This window comes from Canis aureus, chromosome 2, assembly GCF_053574225.1.
Source record: "Canis aureus isolate CA01 chromosome 2, VMU_Caureus_v.1.0, whole genome shotgun sequence".
NCBI lineage: Eukaryota > Metazoa > Chordata > Mammalia > Carnivora > Canidae > Canis > Canis aureus.
Genome location: NC_135612.1, coordinates 32,928,161 through 32,951,008, shown reverse-complemented (window position 1 = coordinate 32,951,008; position 22,848 = coordinate 32,928,161). Strand labels below are relative to the sequence as shown.

Below are 22,848 nucleotides of genomic sequence, written 5' to 3'. Positions count from 1 at the left end.
CATCTAGGAAAAAAATAAGTTGGATCCTTACCTTAGGGATCCCTTATATCAGGATAAATCCCAGATGGGGCACTTGGATGGCTCAGTCATTTAAGCTTCTGACTCTTGGTTTCAGCTCAGGTCATGATCTCAGGATCATGAGGTGGAGCCCTATCTTAGGCTCTATGCTCAGAGGGGAGTCTGCTTGAGATTCTCTCCCTCTGACTCTCCCCGACTCGTTCACACTCTCTACCCCCAAAATAAATAAATCTTTTTTAATATTAAAAAAGATAGGGCAGCCTCGGTGGCGCAGCGGTTTAGCGCCACCTGCAGCCCGGGGTGTGATCCTGGAGACCCGGGATCGAGTCCCACATCGGGCTCCCTGTGGGGAGCCTGCTTCTCCCTCTGCCTGTGTCTCTGCCTCTCTCTTCGCTCTCTCTGAATGAATAAATAAATAAATCTTTAAAAAAATAAAAAAATAAAAAAATAAAAAAGATAAATCCCAGATGGCTGAAAAATATAAATATAATAAATGAAATCAGAAGAACAACTAGAAGAAACTTGGGAAAATTTCCTTACATAATGTCATGTAGGTAAGCATTTTTTTCAGCATAATACAAAATCCAGAAGCCATCAATTAAAAAAATAAAAAATAGGGATCCCTGGGTAGCACAGCAGTTTGGCGCCTGCCTTTGGCCCAGGGCGCGATCCTGGAGACCCGGGATCGAATCCCACGTCGGGCTCCCGGTACATGGAGCCTGCTTCTCCCTCTGCCTATGTCTCTGCCTCTCTCTCTCTATCTGTGACTATCATAAATAAATTTAAAAAATAAAAATAAAAATAAAAAAATAAAAAAATAAAAAATAAATTTAAAAAAAACCTGGTAGATCTGACTTCATAAAAATTAGAAATTTCTAAATGGCAAAAAGTACCAAAATGATACCCACAGGCACACTGGGAGGACAAGCGCAGCATATTGACAGAAAGGACTTGCTTACAAGGAGTCCTTCCAAATTGCTATCTTCAGAATAAAATCAAGTACAAGATAAGGTGTGATGTCAACAGTAGCACATTCCTTGGAGAGGAGGCCCACAGCATGCATTGTGTGGCTTACCTGTGGGTAGGCGGTACCCATGCCAGACAGCACAGCTGAAAGCACTTCCCTGCCTCTGTCACCTGCCCGGCTGCACACAGATAGCTTGAGCAAGTCCACCATGACTCGGGTGTCATCTGCAACCAACAGACTGGTGAACTCATCCAGCGACTGAGGTTCTGGGCCTGACGCTTTATTTTGGCTTTCAACATCCTAAAAAGTCCAACAATTAAAATGAGGAATGATACATTAAGAAACAGTAACCAGTTTAACCATAAACTCAAAGAATACGTAAATACAAGCAAGAGGAAGCACAAGCCCCACTTAGGAAACTCAAGGGGAACGGGACATATCTAAAGTATAAGTTTCATTGACTTAGGCAGCCCCAGAAACCACACCTCTCCAGGCTAGGAACAGATTCTCCCTTTATTATTTTTTTAATATTTTATTTATTTATGTGTGTGTGTGTGTGTATGTGTGAGAGAGAGAGAGAGAGAGAGGCAGAGACACACACACACACACACACACAGAGAGAGAGAGAGAGAGAGAGGCAGAGACACAGGCAGAGGGAGAAGCAGGCTCCATGCAGGGAGCCCGACGTGGGACTCGATCCTGAGTCTCCAGGATCATGCCCTGGGCTGAAGGCAGCGCTAAACCACTGAGCCACCAGGGCTGCCCTAATTTCTCCCTTTAAAGAAACAGACCCTGCTCCTACCTCTGCATGGAGACCCAGGGAATTGTTAAATCAAGTTGGTCAGAAACGATAACATTACAGAATCTCACTCACTGAAAAGCAGCAAAAGCATTCAATGGAATATACTAACCACATACAATATATGTGATTAATACTAACTTAATACTAATATGAAAATTACTTTGCCATAATTCATGAATCAAATAAAAACTGAAATGACAGGAATATAGGGGTATAATAATCTGGATGATGCCTATAAGGAACCAGGGCTATTTGGAGAAATGGATGCTTCCAGAGCAGGGGCAGGGTAAGGAAAAGTAAGTCTGGAACACGCTGTTGTGCCAAAAAGGGCTTGCAATGATGCCATGTCTGAGACAATTTGGGTGTCAAATGATAATAGAAATGGATGTCATTTTTTGAGTGAAATGGTATCCCAAGAATCTATACCTACATAGATAGACAAAAAAGAGAAGGGAAGTTCTCACAAAAGAACAGAGAAAATTACATTAAAAAAGGAATGATGAAATCTGAGAAATCACCATGTGACAACTACCACAGTAATAATGGATTCAGATAAAATCATCAATAGATACTAAAAACTGATAAGTAAAATATGATAAGGAACAAGGCACTAATGCCTATTTACAGTCTCAAATATCTCCCCTTGAATACTTACTTACACACTCTATTAAGTTCCAGTGTAGAAACCTGGCAGACACTCTTAACCAAGCAATAAGAATTACTATCACCAGTAATGCCGCAAATCAACAATGCACACACCCGATGGGATACACGGAAAAGAACTCTACAACCTTCCTGTGATATCCATCAAAAGGAAGAATTAAAGAATGTTCCATACTGAACACTAAAGAGACAACACATGAACGATCCTGAGACGGGTTCTAGACCTATAAAGGATACTATTGGACAATGAGCAAAATCTGATTAGATCTGTGGATTAGAAAGTAATACTGGATCAATGTTAATACCTTGACACTAAGGAAATACACACTGAAGCCTTGAGAATAAGTGGGGATTGTTGTAGCTCCCCACCAATGGTTCAGAAATGCTAACAACTGGAGAACCCAGGGGAATGGGATATGGAAACACAATGTGTTGTATTTCTATGTACTACTTCTCCAACTTTGGTGTGCATTTAAGATTATTTCAGAGGGAGGGGGCAAGATGGCAGAAGAGGAGGGTCCCCAAGTCACCTGTCCCCACCAACTTACCTAGATGACTTTCAAATCATCCTGAAAACCTACGAATTCGGCCTGAGATTTAAAGAGAGACTAGCTGGAATGCTACAATGAGAAGAGTCCGTGCTTCTATCAAGGTAGGAAGATGGAAAAAAAAAAATAAAGACATAAAAAGCATCCAAGGGGGAGGGGACCCACGAGTAGCCGGGGTGAGGCAAATGCCCCCAGGAGAGGAAAGCCCCGTCCTGGAGAAGCAGGAGCTTCACCAATCTTCCCGGAGGAAAGACGCTCCCAGGGAGTTGGAGCAGGATCCCAGGAGGGCAGGGATGCAGTCAGGCTCTGAGGGGCACTAAGAGAGGACCTGCGCCCTGGGGGAGAGCCCGCCATACACCGTAGCCCAGCTCCCTAAAGGGCTGCAGCGTGCGCCGGCTAGGCCCAGGAGCGCGATTCCAGCAGCACAGGCCCCAGAACCCAGGGTGCCAGGAGACACAGCCCAGGACTCGGCGCTACCCCCGGGACAGGCAGAAGCCGAAGGGCACAGGACAGCAAGGACGCTCATGATATTGGGCAGCCCTGAACTGTGCAGATCAGCTGCCCCGGCCTCCAGAGCATCCAGGCCCCTGCGGACTGGGAGCTGTGGTAGTTCCTGCAGGAGCTGACTCCTAAGCTGGAGAGCTGGCCACCACTACTGTTGCTGTTCTTCTTGGGGCCTCACAGGATAAACAACCCCCACTGAGCCTCATAGTGGCCTCACAGGATAAACAACTCCCACTAAGCCATGCACCAGACAGGGAGCTGAGCAGCTCCCCCAGGTGCTCACACCTGAGAATCAGCACTGCAGCCTATCCCCACCCCCCAGAAGACCAGCTAGAAGGACAGGGGAAAAGCAAGTTCTTGACTAAGCAGCACTGGAAAGTTCCAGGGGAAGACAAGGGATTTACAGTATATAGAATCAGACGATACTCACCCTTGTTTTTTGTTTTCTGTTTGCTTCCCACCCCCCCTTTTTTATCATTTCTTTTTTTTTTTTTATCTCTTTTCTCTTTTTCTCCTTTTTCCAGTACAACTTGTATTTCGCCACTCTGCACTGAGCAAAATGACTAGTAGGAAAAACTCACCACAAAAGAAAGAATCAGAACAGCCCTCTCTCCCACAGAGTTACAAAATTTGGATTAAAATTCAAAGTCAGAAAGCCAATTCAGAAGCACTATTATAAAGCTACTGGTGGCTCTAGAAAAAAGCATACAGGATTCAAGAGACTTCATGACTGCAGAATTTAGATCTAATCAGGCAGAAATTAAAAATCAATTAAATGAGATGCAATCCAAACTAGAGGTCCTAACGAAGAGGTTTAATGAGGGTGAAGAACGAGTGAGTGACATAGAAGACAAGCTGATGGCAAGGAGGGAAACTAAGGAAAAAAGACAAAAACAATTAAAAGATCATGAGTATAGGTTAAGGGAAATAAATGACAGCCTCAGAAGGAAAAATCTACGTTTAACTGGGGTTCCCGAGGGTGAAGAAAGGGACAGAGGCCCAAAATATGTATTTGAACAAATCATAGCTGAGAACTTCACTAATTTGGGGAGGGAAAGAGGCATTCAGATCCAGGAAATAGAGCGATCCCACCCCTAAAATCAATAAAAACTGCTCAACACCTCGACATTTAATAGTAAAACTTGCAAATTTCAAAGATAAAGAGAAGATTCTTAAAACAGCAACAGACAAGAAATCTCTAACTTCTATGAGGAGAAATATTAGATTAACAGCAGACTTCTCCACAGAGACGTAGCAGGCCAGAAAGGGCTGGCAGGATATATTCAGGTCCTGAATAAGAAGAACCTGCAGCCAAGAATACTTTATCCAGCAAGGCTCTCATTCAGAATAGAAGGAGAGATAAAGAGCTTCCAAGATAGGCAGAAACCGAAAGAATATGTGACCACGAAGCCAATTCTGCAAGAAATACTAAGAGGGATTCTGTAATAGAGGAAGTCCAAGGGAACAATACACAAAAACAGGGACTGAATAGGTATCATGAGGACACTAAATTCATATCGCTCAATAGTAACTCTGAACGTGAATGGGCTTAATGACCCCATCAAAAGGCATAGGGCTTCAGACTGGATAAAAAAGCAAGACCCATCTATTTGCTGTCTACAAGAGACTCATTTTAGACATAAGGATACCTACAGCCTGAAAATAAAATGTTGGAGAACCATGTACTATTCCAATGGTCCTCAAAAGAAAGCAGGGGTAGCCATTCTTATATCAGATAAACTAAAGTTTATCCCGAAGACTGTAGTAAGAGATGAAGGGGGACACTATATCATATTTAAAGGATCTATCCAACAAGAGGACCTAACAATCATCAATATGTATGCCCCGAATGTGGCAGCTACCAAGTATATCAATCAATTAATAGCCAAGTTAAGACATACGTAGATAATAATACACTTATACTTGGTGACTAGAATGTAGCGCTTCCACAATCGACAGGTTTTCTAAGGACAAAAAGAAACAAGACCTTTAAATGATACACTGGACCAGATGGATTTCACAGATATTTACAGAACTTTACATCCAAATGCAAGTGAATACACATTCTTCTCAAGTGCACATGGAGCTTTCTCCAGAATAACCACATGCTGGGTCACAAATCAGGTCTTTTTTTTTTTTTTTAAGATTTATTTATTTATCTATTTTTATTTATCTATCTATTTATCTATCTATCTATCTATCTATCTATTTATTTATTTATTTTTGATAGACATAGAGAGAGAGAGAGAGGCAGAGACACAAGAGGAGGGAGAGCAGCCTCAATGCCGAGAGCCCGATGCGGGACTCAATCCCGGGACTCCAGGATCATGCCCTGGGTCAAAGGCAGGCGCTAAACCACTGAGCCACCCACGGATCCCCCACAAATCAGGTCTTAACAGATACCGAAAGATTGGGATCGTCACCTGCATATTTTCAGACCATATTGCTTTGAAATTAGAACTAAATCACAAGAAGTTGTTTGGAAGGATTTCAAACAAGTGGAGGTTAAGGACCATCCTGCTGAAAGATGAAAGGGTCAACCAGGAAATTAGGGAAGAATTAAAAAGATTCATGGAAACTACTGAGAATGAAGATACAACCGTTCAAAATCTTTGGGATACAGCAAAAGCAGTCCTGAGGGGGGAATAGATTGCAATACAAGCATCCATCCAAAAACTGGAAAGAACTCAAATACAAAAGCTAACCTTGCACCTAAAGGAGCTGGAGAAAAAACAGCAAATGGATCCGACACCCAGCAGAAAAGAGAATTAATAAAGATTCGAGCAGAACTCAATGAAATAAGAGTTCAGAAGAACTGTGGAACAGATTAACAAAACCAGGAGCTGATTCTTTGAAAGAATTAATAAGATAGATAAACCATTAGCCAGCCTTATTAAAAAGAAGAGAGAGAAGACTCAAATTAATAAAATCATGAATGAAAAGGAGAGATCACCACCAACACCAAGGAAATACAAACGATTTTAAAAACATATTATGAGCAGCTATACGCCAATAAATTAGGCAATCTAGAAGAAATGGACGCATTTCTGGAAAATCACAAACTACCAAAACCGGAACAGGAAGAAATAGAAAATCTGAACAGCCCAATAACCAGGGAGGAAATTGAAGCAGTCATCGAAACCTACCAAGACACAAAAGTCCAGGGCCAGATGGCTTCCCAGGGGAATTCTAGCAAACGTTTAATGAAGAAAACATACCTATTCTACTAAAGCTGTTTAGAAAGATAGAAAGAGACGGAATACCTCCAAACTCATTCTATGAGGACGGCATCAACTTAATTCCAAAACCAGACAAAGAACCCACCAAAAAGGAGAATTACAGACCAATATCCCTGATAAACATGGATGCAAAAATTCTCAACAAGATACTAGCCAATAGGATCGAACAATAATTAAGAAGATTATTCACCATGACCAAGTAGGATTTATCCCCGGGATGCACGGCTGGTTCAACACTGGTAAAGCAATCAATGTGATTCATCCTATCAGCAAGAGAAAAAACAAGAACCATATGATCCTCTCCACAGATACAGAGAAAGCATTTGACAAAATACAGCATCCATTCCTGATCAAAACTCTTCAGAGTGTAGGGATAGAGGGAACTTTCCTTGACATCTTAAAAGCCATCTACGAAACGCCCACAGCAAATATCATTCTCAATGGGGAAGCACTGGGAGCCTTTCTCCTAAGATCAGGAACAAGACAGGGATGTCCACTCTCACCACTGCTATTCAACATAGTACTAGAAGTCCTAGCCTCAGCAATCAGGCAACAAAAAGAAATAAAAGGCATTCAAAATGGCAAAGAAGAAGTCAAATTCTCCCTCTTCACAGATGACATGATACTGTACATAGAAAACCCAAAAAACTCCACCCCAAGATTGCTAGAACTCATACAGCAATTCAACAGTGTGGCAGGATACAAAATCAATGCCCAGAAATCCATGGCATTTCTATCCACTAACAATGAGACTGAAGAAAGAGAAATTAAAGAGTTAATCCCATTTACAATTGCACCCGAAATCATAAGATACTTAGGAATAAACGTAATCAAAGAGGTAAAGGATCTATACCCTAAAAACTACAGAACACTTCTGAAAGAAATTGAGGAAGACACAAAGACATGGAAAAATATTCCATGCTCATGGATTGGAAAAATTAATACTGTGAAAATGTCAATGTTACCCAGGGCAATTTACACATTTAATGCAACCCCTGTCAAAATACCATGGACTTTCTTCAGAGAGTTGGAACAAATCTTAAGAAATGTGTGGAATCAGAAAAGAGCCCGAATAGCCAGGGGAATATTAAAAATGAAAACCATAGCTGGGGGCATCACAATGTCAGATTTCAGGTTGCACTACAAAGCTGTGGTCAGCAAGACAGTGTGGTACTGGCACAAAAACAGACACATAGATCAATGGAGAATCCAGAAGTAGACCCTCAATTTTATGGTCAACTAATATTAGACAAAGCAGGAAAGACTATCCCCCGGAAAAAAGATCGTCTCTTCCATAAATGGTGCTGGGAAAATTGAACATCCACATGCAGAAGAATGAAACTGGACCGTTCTCTTATACCAGACAAAAAGAGAGACTCAAAATGGATGAAAGATCTAAATGTGAGACAAGATTCCATCAAAATCCTAGAGGAGAACACAGGCAACACCCTTTTTGAACCTGGCCACAGTAACTTCTTGTAAGATACATCCATGAAGGCAAGAGAAAGAAAAGCAAAAATGAACTATTGGGACTCTATCAAGATAAGAAGCTTTTGCACAGCAAAGGATACAGTCAACAAAACTCAAAGACAACCTACAGAATGGGAGAAGATATTTGCAAACGACACATCAGATAAAGGGCTAGTATCCAAGATCTATAAACAACTTATTAAACTCAACAGCAAAGAAACAAACAATCCAATCATGAAATGGGCAAAAGACATGAACAGAAATCTCACAGAGGAAGACTTACACATGGCCAACAAGCACATGAGAAAATGCTCCGCATCCCTTGCCATCAGGGAAATACAAATCAAAACCACCATGAGATACCACCTCACACCAGTGAGAATGGGGAAAATTAACAAGGCAGGAAACAAACAAATGTTGGAGAGGATGTGGAGAAACGGGAACCCTCTTGCACTGTTGGTGGGAATGTGAACTGGTGCAGCCACTCTGAAAAGCTGTGTGGAAGTTCCTCAAAGAGTTAAAAATAGACCTGCCCTACGACCCAGCAATTGCACTGCTGGGGATTTACCCCAAACATACAGATGCAGTGAAATGCCGGGACACCTGCACCCGATGTTTCTAGCAGCAATGTCCACAATAGCCAAACTGTGGAAGGACCCTCGGTGTCCCTCGAAAGATGAATGGATAAGGAAGATATGGTCTACGTATACAATGGAATATTACTCAGCCATTAGAAACAACAAATATTAGAAAAAAAAAAAGAAAGAAAGAAAAGAAAAGAAAGAAAGAAACAATAAACCCACCATTTGCTTCGATGTGGATGGAACTGAAGGGTATTATGCTGAGGGAAATAAGTCAATTGGAGAAGGACAAATATTATATGGTCTCATTCATTTGGGGAATATAAAAAATAGTGAAAGGAAATAAAGGGGAAAGGAGAAAAAAATGAGTGGGAAATATCAGAAAGGGAGACAGAACATGAGCGTCTCCTAACTCTGGGAAACAAACAAGGGATGGTAGGAAGGGAGGTGGGCGGGGGGGTGGGGGTGACTGGGTTTTGGGCACTCAGGGAGCACTTGATGGGATGAGCACTGGGTGTTATGATATATGTTGGCAAATTGAACTCCAATAAAAGAAAAACAAATCAAATCAAATCAAATCAAATCAAATAATAAGTCAATCGGAGAAGGACAAACATTATATGGTCTCATTCATTTGGGGAATATAAAAAACAGTGAAAGGGAATAAAGGGGAAAGGAGAGAAAATGAGTGGGAAATATCAGAGAGGTGACAGAACATGAGAGACTCCTAACTCTGGGAAATGAACGAGGGGTGGTGGAAAGGGAGGTGGGCGGTGGGTGGGGGTGACTGGGTGACGGGCACTGAGGGAGGCACTTGATGGGATGAGCACCGGGTGTTATGGTATATGTTGGCAAATTGAACTCCAATAAAAATAAATAAGTAAGTAAATAAATAAATAATTTCAGAATAAAACGCTAAAGAAGAAATCTGCTTGACCTCTTTGGTTTTTGTCATAGTTTCTGCAATGATGCTGGCAGCTCCCGGGTCATCTGTCACTGGGATAAATGGTCGAGAAGAAGTTGAGGAAGCAGATGGGGTCACTGCAGAGGGCGTCACAGCATCCTCAGAAGAGATCATCTAGTTTAAAAGTATACAGGAAGAGTAAAAACTCAGCAGTGTGGCACACTTCCACACAACTTTAAAAAGCCTTATCTGAAACCCCTTAGGCCAACTGGAATGTCCCATATTTTATAAAGGTTAACAAGATGCTTGTATCACCAGCTCCAGTGGGGTACAGGGTAGCCCTGAAAAGTCAAACACATTCATATTCACATGAAAATGTATTAATATTCACAAAAGATCACATGGAGGAGATTAAAATGAGTTCACATCTCTTCAAATTGAGTTTTTCCCCAAAATAAGTTACAAAAACTCTTGGCTTTCAGAGCTTTAAGGTTTCAGAACTGCAGATAAAGGACTGTGGACTTGCATTTACCAACTTCTTAAAAGAATAAATCTATTTCTATTTAAGTACTAAAAAGATCCTTTAGAAACTAAATATTTTCTAACTCAAGCCAAAAATCAGAGCAGTAGGAACAAAAGCACTCTGAATTAAGTGAAAGAATACCCTATACTTCCCTAAACACAAAGTAGCTACCTTTTCCTTTTTGATCTAATGTCACTTTATTGCTTTATTATTTATTTTTACCTCTCCTCTCTTTTCTTGCCATGGATTTGGACTTAGTCTGTCTTCAATATCAACAGGCAGCACAAATTCCTCTCCATTGACAGGACTGGCCATAGCAGACACATCAGAAGGAGGTGCCGAGGAGGAGAATGAAGGACACTCCACTGGGGCCATCATGCCAGCTGGCATGAGGGCCCCAACCACTGCATCTCTGTCAGGAGAGAAAGCCAGGCCTATGGTGAACCACCCTTCACTACTGCAGGATAGAAAAGTCAGGAAGATGGACACACACTTACTGAATGACTCCCTCATTTTTATACGATATATATAAAGCAGTTCTGGGAAAATCCTGAAACTAATATTCGTCAGCTAAAGCTATATGTTTACTTACGATTTTATTTATTTGAATAACCATAGTGATGACAGGTAAAAGAAAAAATAAAAATCAGACCAGAATAAACCCCCCAGATTCCCTGAGAAATTTTCTAGGATTGTTGTTAGAGCCTAAGGATAATTTTTTGTTTACTAATGTTTACTGAAACCTGTGTACCAAGGGTGCCTCACACAAGACAGCAAAGACTAAATGTCCTCTCAATGACAGAATTGGCCTTTGGTCTCGAACTAATTTTCCTGTGTCATTTATTTCTACTTATTAGGTCCATAACATGATAGATGGGCAACTAACTCAGACTGAGAAAACAGCAGCAAAATATTGAAAAAGCACTATCAAAACTCTGCTTTATCAAGGGTGTGAGTGAAGAGGATGACAAATGGTCTTAAACATCACTATATATTGTATCAGTTAATTCTTCCTCTCACCCCTCAAATAGTAATGCTTAGAGCCATAAAGAAAAATGTTTTTAAATTTGGATTTCCTTTTGAAAAGAGAAAGAGAGAGAGCAGGGGTAGAAGAGGAGCAGTGGAAGAGGGAGACAGAGAATCTCAAGCAGGCTCCACACTCAGCACAGAGCCTCACTTGGGGCTCAATCTTATGGTCCTGAGATCATGACCTTAGCCAAAATCAAGAGTTGGACACTTAACCAACTGAGCCACAAGGCACTCCCAATTTGGATTTCTGATTCATATTTCAACCCTCATTTTAAAAAGCACAGGGGCACCTGGGTGGCTCATTCAGTTAAGTATGTAACTCTTGATTTTGGCTTAGGCTGTAATCTCAGGGTCATGAAATCAAGCCCCATGTTCTTGGGAGGGGGGGGTGTTCATGCTCAGCAGGGAGTCTGTTGGGAGATCTCCTCTTCCTCTCCCTTTGCCTTCTCACCTGCTCTTGTGCATAAGCTGCACGCTCTCTCTCTCTAAAATAAATAAATCTGTTTAAAAAAATCCTCATTCACTATCTAAGGGTATATGATCTAAAACTCACAGTATTTAAAGACAATAATAACACAACATTTTCTGAGACATTTGATCAACCAAAAATAGAAAACTCAAAGTTTAAATAACTGTTAGGATTTCAAAAGTTAGCCAACAAACCTACCTGGCATACATGATTTGCAATGCTGTAAGTATATGAGATAAGGCCTGCTGTTTGGCTAGATTTCCATCTAGTGACAGGAGAATCTTGGCAAGAGAAGGGCGATTTGGCTTAGAATTATTTGCACCATTGATTTTATTGCTGGCAGCAGAAGAATCAGCATCTGAAGGCACACCTGGAAAAGGAAAATAGTATTTGCGATCAATTTTAAAGATCAGAGTTTATTCTATTCCTATTTGACTTTTTCAGTTTTGTTCTATAACACACTGCAATCTGCATTTTGCTATTTCACAGATTAAAAGTATTAGTTTGTCTTTCAACAAAAACAAAAACAACAACAACCTATTTATACTTATATAAAGAAGTTACTTTCATCAAAGCTTTGCTGTTTAACTGAAAACAAAGGCTATGAAAATACAGCAACTGCCTATAGTTACTTACCACTGAAATGCAAGATAAAAAACAAAACAAAACAAAACAGAACAGAACAATGGAGTGAAAACAAGATGTTCATCAATAAACAGTCTTACTGGACACATAATCCAGTTCATCACTGCCCTAAGAGTTCACAAGCCTCAGCCAAGGAAAGGAAATCAGGTAGAGCCGAGTGGTCTATTTGAGTAAAGGAGGCACAGCTCAGAGGCAGGAAGGCCAATGTGGGCAGAGTTCACAGAACAGAAGCAGAGAAGAGAGAGTTGCCCAGATAAGTGCCTGGGAGTTGTACAGGTACCCTCACTCACCCCAGCTGAAGATGTAGCAAAAGGTGATGGGTAACCTACAAGAGAGGGAACATCCCAAAGCCAAAGAAAAAACTACATGAAAAGACCGGAGGCCCAGAACATAGGCTGGAAGAATGCAGAGGGACCAGCACAACACTTGCTCCCATCAGCCAGACATGAAGACCTCATTATTCATTGGAATTAGCCCCAGATTAATATCAGGTCGGAAGCCACTAAACAAATCCAAAGCCAAAACCCAAAAAGAACAAAATGTTTTAGAGTAACCTAACTGTATCTAAGCTAAAGATTTACAGACATACTAAAATCTCTAGCAACATCCAGAGTAAAATTCACAATGTATGGCATCTAACTAGAAGTTACCAAGTAGGCAGGAAGACAGGAAAATACCACCCAATTCATAAATAAGAAGAAAACTCAGTGGATCTAAACAACCCAGAATTGACACATATGTCAGAATCAGTAAACATGGAAAGTAAAACACTCATTATATCTGTATTACATATGTTCAAAATAAGAACTAGAGATATGGAAGATATAAAAATATTCAAATCAAATTTCTAGAGAGGAAGCTACAAGATCTGGAATTAAAATAGTTTGGTGACATTAACAGCACATTAGAAAATGAAGACCAATGAATTTGAAGACACAGCAATAGAAGCTTTGTAAAATTAAAGAGGATAAAAGAAGTAAAAATAAATAAATAAACAGAGCATCAGTTATCTGTGGGACAACTTCAAGAGATCTATTATATAGAATTAGAGTTCGGAAGAGAGAGGAGACCAAAAAGTACAGAAAGAAAATGTTTTTGAAGAAACAGTGGCGGAAAATTTATCAGATTTCATGAAAGTTATAAATCCAAAGATCCAAGAAGCATAAGCACAAGTATACCAAGATATATTGTAATCAAACTGTTCAAAATCAGGGGGATAAAGAGAAAGTCTTAAAACAGAAAAAAAGACACATTTATGTTCAGAAGAACAAAGATAAAACAACAGCAAATTCTCAATGAATTGTTCTCAATGAAAACAATGCAAGTCAGAAGACAGTGGGACTTCTTTAAAGTACTGAAAGAAAAAAACTGTCAACCTATACCCAGCTAAATATATTGCAGAAATGATGCAAAATAATAACTACTTCAGACATAAACACTGAAAGGAAAAATTCCCAGAACATCTGTACTACAAAACATTAAAAAGGTAGTTCTTCAAGTAGAAGGAAAATAATGCACTAGAAATGGTAGGTAACTACATGAGTAAATGTAGAGACATTCTTTTCTTCTCTTATTATTTAAATCATTTGAACAAATAACCTTATGTTTAAAGAAAATTAATTTTAAAATGTTGTCAAGTTTACAACATACACAGAAATATGTGACAACAATTAGCACAGAGGCTATTTTTATATGATTCATATACTATATGTGAAATACTGTAATATCACCGTAATATCACCTAATATTAGACTATAATAAGTTAAAGGTGTGTAACATACACCATCAGGCAATCACTAAGATAACAAAGGAAGTTAGCACTCATGGAAAACAAAGGAGAAAAATATAAAAAATAATTCAAAGGCAGGCAGAAAGAGAACAATGAACAGTGAGGACTGACAGAAAGCAAATAACATGATAATAGATTTAAAAAATATAATAATCATATTAAATTTAAGTAGACTAAACATTTCCAATTAGAAGTTGTCAGAGCAAATTTTAAAAATCAAAATTCAACTTATGGTGCCTACAGGTAAGCTTTTCTTAATACAAAGAAATAATAGATTAAAAATAAAATGATAAAAAAGATTTTTATCATGGTACATGGAATAGCATGGTTTATATACTATATAGCACTGATCAAAAGAAAGCTGGAGTGGCTACATTAATATCAGACAAATTAAATTTTAAAACAAAAAATTTCAGAGCAAGGGGATAAAGAAGATAATTGACATAATGATAGCAAAGTCAATAAATCAAGGAGAGAAAAGTAAATGGCTATCCTAGAAAAATAGGAAGATCCTAAATCAATGACCTAAGCTTCTAATATAAGAAACTAGAACAAATTAAAGCAAAAGAAGAAACAAATTAACAAGGACAGAGCACATATCAGTAAAACAGGAAACAGAAAAACAATAGAGAAAAATCAAGTATAAATTTCTTTGAAAAAATAAAGTTGATAAACCTCTAGACAAACTGGAAAAGATGATACAGTTATCAATATAAGGAATAAGAGAAATTACATCACTACAGATTCCACAAATATTAAAAGGAAAATAAGCTAATTCTGAGATCAACTTTATGCCGATAAATTCAACAACTCAGATGAAAGGGCAACTCCTATCAAAGACATAAATCAGGGAGAAGAAATGGGTAGGAAATATCGGAAAGGGAGACAGAACATAAAGACTCCTAACTTTGGGAAACGAACTGGGGGTGGTGGAAGGGGAGGAGGGCGGGGGGTGGGGGTGAATGGGTGACGGGCACTGAGGGGGGCACTTGACGGGATGAGCACTGGGTGTTATTCTGTATGTTAGCAAATTGAACACCAATAAAAAATAAATTTATTATTTAAAAAAACCAAAGACATAAATCATACTAGAAAAGAAATAGATAAACTTTATCTACTAAAGGAATTAAATCTGTGGTTAAAAGACAGGAAGAAACTCCACAAAGAAAACAGTAGGCCCAGATGGCTTCATTAATGAATTCTACTGAAAGAAGACCAATTATACACAAATTTAAAAGGAAAACGAAAAGAAGGGGTACACTTACTGCCATCATTCTATACAGTCAGCATTACCCTGATACCAAAACCAGGCAGAGCCATTACTAAAGAAGAAAAGACCACTATCCATCATGAACAAAGAGATGTGTTCTTAAAGAATTTTTTAGCAAACTGAATCCCACAAAGTACAAAGAAACTAACCCATAAGTCAAAACCCATAAGTGAGAAAATATAAAATATTATTGAGAAAGGGAATTTTAAGAATACATAAAAATACAAGAAAGAGAATATATAAAAAATTTGTGAGCTATAGCGAAAGCTGTGCTGGGAGGAAAATTTATAGTACTAAAAGTTTATGTTAAGAAAAACAAAAGGCCTCAAATCAATGAGGTGATCAAGAAACTAGACAATAGCAAAATAAACTTAAAGTGAGCATAAAGAGCTAAAAGATGAGGACAGCTAAAAAGCAGATAAACAATTAAAAAAAAAAAAAAAGCTGTAAAACCAAAGGGGGTTTATTCCAAATATGCAAGACAGACTCAAAAACCTGTACACTGATATTCATGCAGGTTTCATTCTAATAGCCCCAAACCAGAAATAATCCAAATGTCCTTCAGTGTCTGAATAATTAAAACCATGGAATAGTACACAGTGATAAAAGTAATGAACTACTGAAACACGCAACATGGATGACTCTCCAGAGTATTGTGCTGACAGCAAAAGGGCTGTCTCAAAATGTACAGACATAATGTGAAATGAAAAGAGCTGTAAATTAAGCAGATCAACATGGAACCCCTACTTAACATAAACTGAAAAGAACAAGGCTTCAGTCAAGCCTCAGTTTGTTCCATCTACCTCAGAAAAGGAAACAGCACAGGAACACTCAGGAATTTGCCCCAGTTCGTACAGCTAATAAATGGTAAAGCCAGAGGACCACATTTCAGTTAATTATAAAAGCAGATGGTGCTGGAGACTAAATGTCCCCTCACGAGTAATAGAAGGGGAAAAAATTGTATTTCTATTAGAATAAAGAAAGATGAGGTTCCCTTAAAAAAAAATCTATTGTATTTCTATATACTAGCAAGTAGCAACCTGAATATTTCTAAATAAGCAAGGAACAAAAGTCATTTTTAAATGCCATTTATGACAGTATGAACAATATAAAATACTCAGGAATAATTATGACAAAGATACACAAGGCTTATAAAGTGAAAATATAAAATATTATTGAGAAAAGTTACAGACCTAAACACATGGAAAGAAATGCTACATCCATGGGTTGTAAGATCCAATATTATGAGGCTGTCCCCACTGACCTATAGTCAATGCAATCAAAATCCCAAGCAGGCTATTACATAAAATCGACAAGCTGATTCTCATACTCAAAACGGCATTTAAAAAAGAACAAAGTTAAAGAATTACCACGGCCTAAATTTAGGTTTTTTGTTATAGTAATCAAAATAATGTTATTGGCATCAAAATACAAAAATAAGTCAACAAAACAGAACTGAACATCTAGACATAGATCTACAACATGCATAGATAACTAATTTTTGACATAGGTGCAAGAGGCAATGAACAGAAAAAGGACAGGGGTTTATTTTTTCAATAAATACAACTGAAACAACTGGATATTCACACACACATCCCCCCAAAAAGAATTTCAATACACATCTCACACAATATATAAAATTTAACTCAAGATCAAACATAGACTAAATAGGGGAACCCTTGGTGGCGCAGCGGTTTAGGGCCTGCCTTTGGCCCAGGGCACGATCCTGGAGACCTGGGATCAAATCCCACGTCAGGCTCCCAGTGCATGGAGCCTGCTTCTCCCTCTGCCTATGTCTCTGCCTCTCTCTCTCTCTCTCTCTCTGTGTGACTATCATAAATAAATAAAATTTTTTAAAAAAACATAGACTAAATATCTAAAACTACAGAACTTACGTAAGAAAACACAGGAAATGAATCTTTATGACCTTGAGTACACAAAGGTTTTTAGATATAACCCCCCAAAAGTACAATCTATTAAAAAAAAAAAAAAGGATAAACTGGACTTTACCAAAATTAGACATTTCTGATCTTTAAAATTCACTTGTGAATAGAATGAGAAGACAAGCCACATTGAGAGAAAATATGTACAAGTCACATATCTGACAAAAGACTTGTACCCAGAATATATAGAGAACACTTAAAACTCAATAATAAGAAAACAAGCTAGTTTTGGGGGGGGAGGGGTTAGATTTTTATTTATTTATTCATGAAAGACACAGACAGAGGGGGGCAGAGACATAGGCAGAAGGAGAAACAGGCTCCTCATAGGGAGCCCCAGCGGGACTCAATCCCAGGACCCCAGGATCACAACCTGAGACCAAGGTAGACACTCAACCACTGAGCCACCCAGGCATCCCCCAAGCTAGTTTTAAATATAAGCAAAAGATAGGAATAGACACAACAAATAACACATTTGGATGGTAAATACACATGATGCTCAACATAATTAGTCATCAGGGAAATGCTAAGTAAAACCACAATGAGATACCATTACACATCTACACAAATCTAGGCTAAAATTATAAAGAAACCAAACCAAGTGTAGACAAAAATATGGAGGAGCTTGAGCTTTGGTACAACAACTTTGCAAAAACAGTCTGTAGGATTCTTAAGAAGATAAAAATACAGCTACAGATGAATTCAACCATTTGTCGCCTAGGTATTTACCTTAAAATGCAACTGTAGGTGCATATAAAGATCTGTACATGAATTTTCATAGCAATTGCATTTGTATAGCCAAAACTGGAAATAACCTCAAAGTCCAACCACAGGTAACTAATAATAAATTGCAGTATATCCATAAATGAAATATACTCGACAATAAAAAAGAATGAATTATTGGTACATGCAACATGGATGATCTCAAAATAATTATGCTGAATTTAAAAAGTGAGATTTAAAAAGTACATACTGTATGATTCCATTTATATAAAATTCTCCAAAATGCAAACTGATACAGTGTCAGAAAGCAAGCCAGTGGTTGTGGGAGGAAGGGAAGCTCAGAAGGAGTACAAAGAATATGAATATGTTCACTTATCTTGACTACAGTGATGCTTTCACAGGTGCACCCATGTCAAAGCTCATGGAAACTACAATTTAAATATGCATGGTTTGTTGTATGTCAATTATATCTGAATAGAGCTGTTAAAAATACCAAGTAGCCCAGCACAGTGCTTATATATGTCAAATAGTTATAACACAGCACTGCCAGAGTTGACCTGATCATAATATAAGAATCAGCATCATATTTCATTTTTAAAATTTTTATGCCAGCATGCAAAAACGAAAGATTACTTTGTGGCCTTGGTTCAGAACGCAGTTTAACACAGTGCTACAACCTCTGATCTGGTGGTGTTATTAAATACTCTATCTATGATGTTGCTATACCATACAGAAGGATCTCATACTAAATACAAATCTATGTTACCTAAATAGGAAGCACCTAAAGGGTCTCTTGCAGTCTGAAAGAGGACAGGCTCATGGACAGAGGGTGTTGCTACATCAATGGTAGTCCATGCCACACTGTGTGAAGACCCGCAAGCCACTCGTGTGATCTTCTGGCCTTCTAAGCCTTGCACAAGTGTGGGCTTTCTGTTAACTGTGGTCGTGCCATTGCCTTGTTGCCCATGGTCATTATCCCCCCAAGCATAAACCTGTTACAGGGAACAAAAAGATAATTTTTCAACATTTGAGAACATTTTCTTTAAATTTACTTCAAAATTCTTTCCAATAACTAAAAATAAGTATTTACTTAAAATCAATCCAATGAATTCATCTGTTCTGTTTTGATTTAGGAAGCAGGGAGATTCTCCTCTTCAACTAAGTTCAATACTTATTTTTTCCTTTATTTTGCAAAGAAAAATGATCAAAAACAGTATGCTCACTTTTCATGTAATTCACTTCTTGGCTTTACAGAATTAGAAGGAATAATTCGTTTTTGATTCATTTGATTAAAAAACAGTATGCTCTTTATTGATGATGAGCACTGGGTGTTATATGTAAGTCATGATTCACTATATTCTACTCCTCAAACCAGTATTACACACTATTAACTAACTAGAATTTAAATAAAAAATTGAAAAATAAAGAAAACCACTGTGCTAATTTGTTGTCATAAGTAAATTTTTACAAATATAGCATCCATGGACTCTCAAAGCAGAATAATACTTGTCACAGATGACTTTATTTCTAAAATGACACATTTATCTTTCCATCAACTATCAATTTCTAAAGTAAAAAACACTGCTAATACCTTAGCAGTAGGAGCCCTTTCAATGACAATAATCTTTTCACATTTCCAGGTGGACTTTCAAGCAGGAAAGCCCAGCTCTTTACAACATATGTCAGTCAGCAACCCTTTATCAGGTACCTCTGAGCATGCTGACAACTAAGCAGATACGCAGAAGAACAAAATGAGCATTGCCTACCCTCCTCATTCTGTAAGATTCATTGCATTTCATCATGAATTATACTGTCAAAACAAGGACTTGTGACCTCAGCTTACCTGCCCTGCATCTGTGACCGCCAGACAGTGCAGGGCCCCGACAGCCACATGTACAATCTTCTTCCCTCTCAGCCCTTCCACCACCTGTGGCTTCCGCACATGCACATCAGAGCCGTGGCCCAATCTGAAGTAATCCCCCTTCCCCCTGCAAGGAGGTCAACAGTATAAATTTTTAATATATGGTTATCATCTAGTAACGTTCCACAGAAAAACACTAATGGTTTACAGCAATAGAGCCGGCTTATTAACATCACACAGTACCCAGGGGCTCTGAAATTATGTTATAAAATAGTATATCATTAGTTCAAATTCATTTATTAATTCTATAGCAAGATTCTTAATGTGTGCTATAGAACATTTAAGTTACTGATGTAGAATTAGAATTCCTCAAGCTGCCTCTGAGTCATAATACTCAAGCTAAGGCCCATCACCTTGTGGTAACAAGGTCAGCTGGATGCCCCACTCCTTTTAAATTTAATAAAATAAGCTTTCACAAGACGTGAACTTTTTCAAGACCAAAGAAATCAGAAGTCTGCTTTCTGCCCATTTGATAACTAGACTCCTGGCATGGTAGGAAAGAAGAAATCCTCTATGTAAACCTCACCTAAACAGGAAAGACAAGCTGGGCTAAAATTTCTCTAGTGTTCTTTGGCAAATGACCCAGTTATAATGAAAAATTTCTTATTATGATATTGTCACTAATCCCAACTCGAAATAAATAAAAGAAAGAAGATGCCTGGATGAGTATGAAAATGAATATTTAACCATCCCTCCAGGGTGGGCATGGGACAGAGGCCCACCACTGTTTCACATGGACTCAGACACATTGATGGGTGACAGCAAGTTTACATACCATGTCCACACCACTCCTGACTTGGTGAGAGCCAAGGAAAACTGAGCTCCGCACTCGATCTGGCACACCCCCTGTCCATTCAGTCTCTCAATGTTCTGAGGAATGTTACAGCCTTCACTTCCTCCCCGGCCCAGCTTTCCAAAGTCACCGTCACCCCAGGAAAATACTAAACCTAGGTTTAAAAAATGTATACTTCAGGCCAGTGCTTCATGATGTTCCTACCCACCCAGAAACAGAGGCAGGAGCTCACCTTCATCAGTCAGAGCCAGGGTCTGTGCATCTCTACTTCCACATGCAACCTGGATTACTCTGTGACCAAGAAGGACTTTCACCTATTCAATTACAAATTTAAAAACAGAATCAAGCACAGGCACTGAGAAAACAAGGGAAATTTTTTCCACAGACTGAAAGCCAATAATGCACATGTCTATGAACTTTCCTAGACTCAAAGCGTATCTTCTTTTGAAATCAGCAGATGGTAAGCTTTCTGTAAGCAACAAAAATGTGTATAATCACCATTTTGGGCTTCAGTTGTGTTGTATTATCCCCATGTCCCAACCGGCCGTACTCGCCAAGGCCCCAGGTGTACAGCTCCCCACTGGATGTAAGGGCTGCGCTATGCGAGCTCCCACAGGCAATATCCCGGATACGCTTGGTTTTCAGGGCCTCTATAAGCCGTGGCTTGTCACAGTTCCTAAAGTAAGATTAAATAACATTCCCTATAATCAAGTCAGTCTTTTTTAAAGAAGAAAAAAAGGACATCTACACTGATTCACATTTAGAGAAAACAATATCCGTAGATCAACTTAACTATCAAACATTAAAACAGATCGTGTGAGGCCAAATCACCTTCATAGATTTTTTTTTTTAAGATTTTATTTATTTGAAAGAGAGAGAGAGATGGTAAGAGAAAGTGCGAGTAGGAAGGAAAAGGAAAAGCAGGCTCCCCGCTGAGCAGGGACCATCCCCCCTACCCCACCACCGGACACCACCAGACACCACCAGGACTCTGGGATCACAACCTAAGCCAAAGGTAGACTGTTAACTGACTAAACCACCCAGGCGCCCCACATTTATAGATATTTCTAACAAATATATTTTTAAGTTCCATTTTCAAAAATGACCTATCCTATTTAATTTTCTGCAAATTAACAACCAAAAGATATTCACTATTATCAGTAACCATTTCTTATTAGCAAGTAATAAAGAAAATATTCTTACATTCTGCTGAAGTGTCCAAGTTTGCCATCATCACCTTCGCCCCAGGAAAACACTTTCCCATCAACAGTTAAAGCTGTAGCATGCCGGCCACCTGCAACATCCACACAGATATGGGCTGCCGAAGATGGTTTATAAAAAGTTCATAGCATAATTACTTACTCCACCTGACATGCAGCATATGTTCAATGAATATGTATGCAATAAATGAGTAGATAAGATCAATTATATATTTTCAGGGTGACAAATATATAAAGTGAACTTTATTAAACTACAAAGTTTAAATCCTAGAATGAATTTTACTTGCAAAGAAGCAGCAAAATAGTGCCGTGTTTAATAATGGGGTTCCTGTTATGTTAAATATACAAAAGATCAAAATTCAGATGGAGAAAAAGAAAAAAATAAGTACATTTATGACTAGACAAATTATCAAATGCACTGGCAATTAAGCCTGCGAGAGAAATGTACACCAACTGTGGACTTATTTAAGCAAAAACACCATCATTCAGTATAGTAAGAGCATTATACTCACTCTTTCATGGTCATGTTCTTCCCCAGTGTGGGGATGGGCTCCCAGTCACCCACATTATTCATTCTACCCTATTCTTTACCAACAGAACCCATACTAACAAAAGTAACAATATGCTCAGTTAAAATCTATACTTCCCAGACTCTCTTGCCCAGAGAGGATCATGACAAAGAAGCAAAAGAAGTGAGCGGGGCATCCTGAAAAGCACTTTAGAGGAGCTAAGTGAGACAGAGGAAATATCTGTCTGTGCTCACCCAGACAAAGCCGCATGGCCATCTGTCAAGGACGGTGGAAAGAAAGAAAAGCCTGCACTTGTGCTCC

General features: G+C 38.7%; 1 protein-coding gene across 10 annotated transcripts in view; it reads right to left on the bottom strand.

Annotated features, from left to right (window-relative positions):
• The window catches only part of HERC2 (HECT and RLD domain containing E3 ubiquitin protein ligase 2), a 243,912-nt gene that overhangs the window by 54,393 nt on the left and 166,671 nt on the right, over positions 1-22,848 (bottom strand). For all 10 annotated transcript variants that reach the window (XM_077868196.1, XM_077868211.1, XM_077868216.1 and 7 more), the window contains 10 exons: positions 22,002-22,092; positions 21,297-21,474; positions 21,031-21,112; positions 20,781-20,952; positions 19,928-20,072; positions 18,851-19,076; positions 11,916-12,087; positions 10,442-10,631; positions 9,730-9,870; positions 1,094-1,285 (listed from right to left, as the gene is read on the bottom strand). In XM_077868196.1, coding sequence (XP_077724322.1) covers positions 1,094-1,285; positions 9,730-9,870; positions 10,442-10,631; positions 11,916-12,087; positions 18,851-19,076; positions 19,928-20,072; positions 20,781-20,952; positions 21,031-21,112; positions 21,297-21,474; positions 22,002-22,092 — 1,589 coding nt within the window. The remainder of the gene's footprint in view (positions 1-1,093; positions 1,286-9,729; positions 9,871-10,441; positions 10,632-11,915; positions 12,088-18,850; positions 19,077-19,927; positions 20,073-20,780; positions 20,953-21,030; positions 21,113-21,296; positions 21,475-22,001; positions 22,093-22,848) is intronic.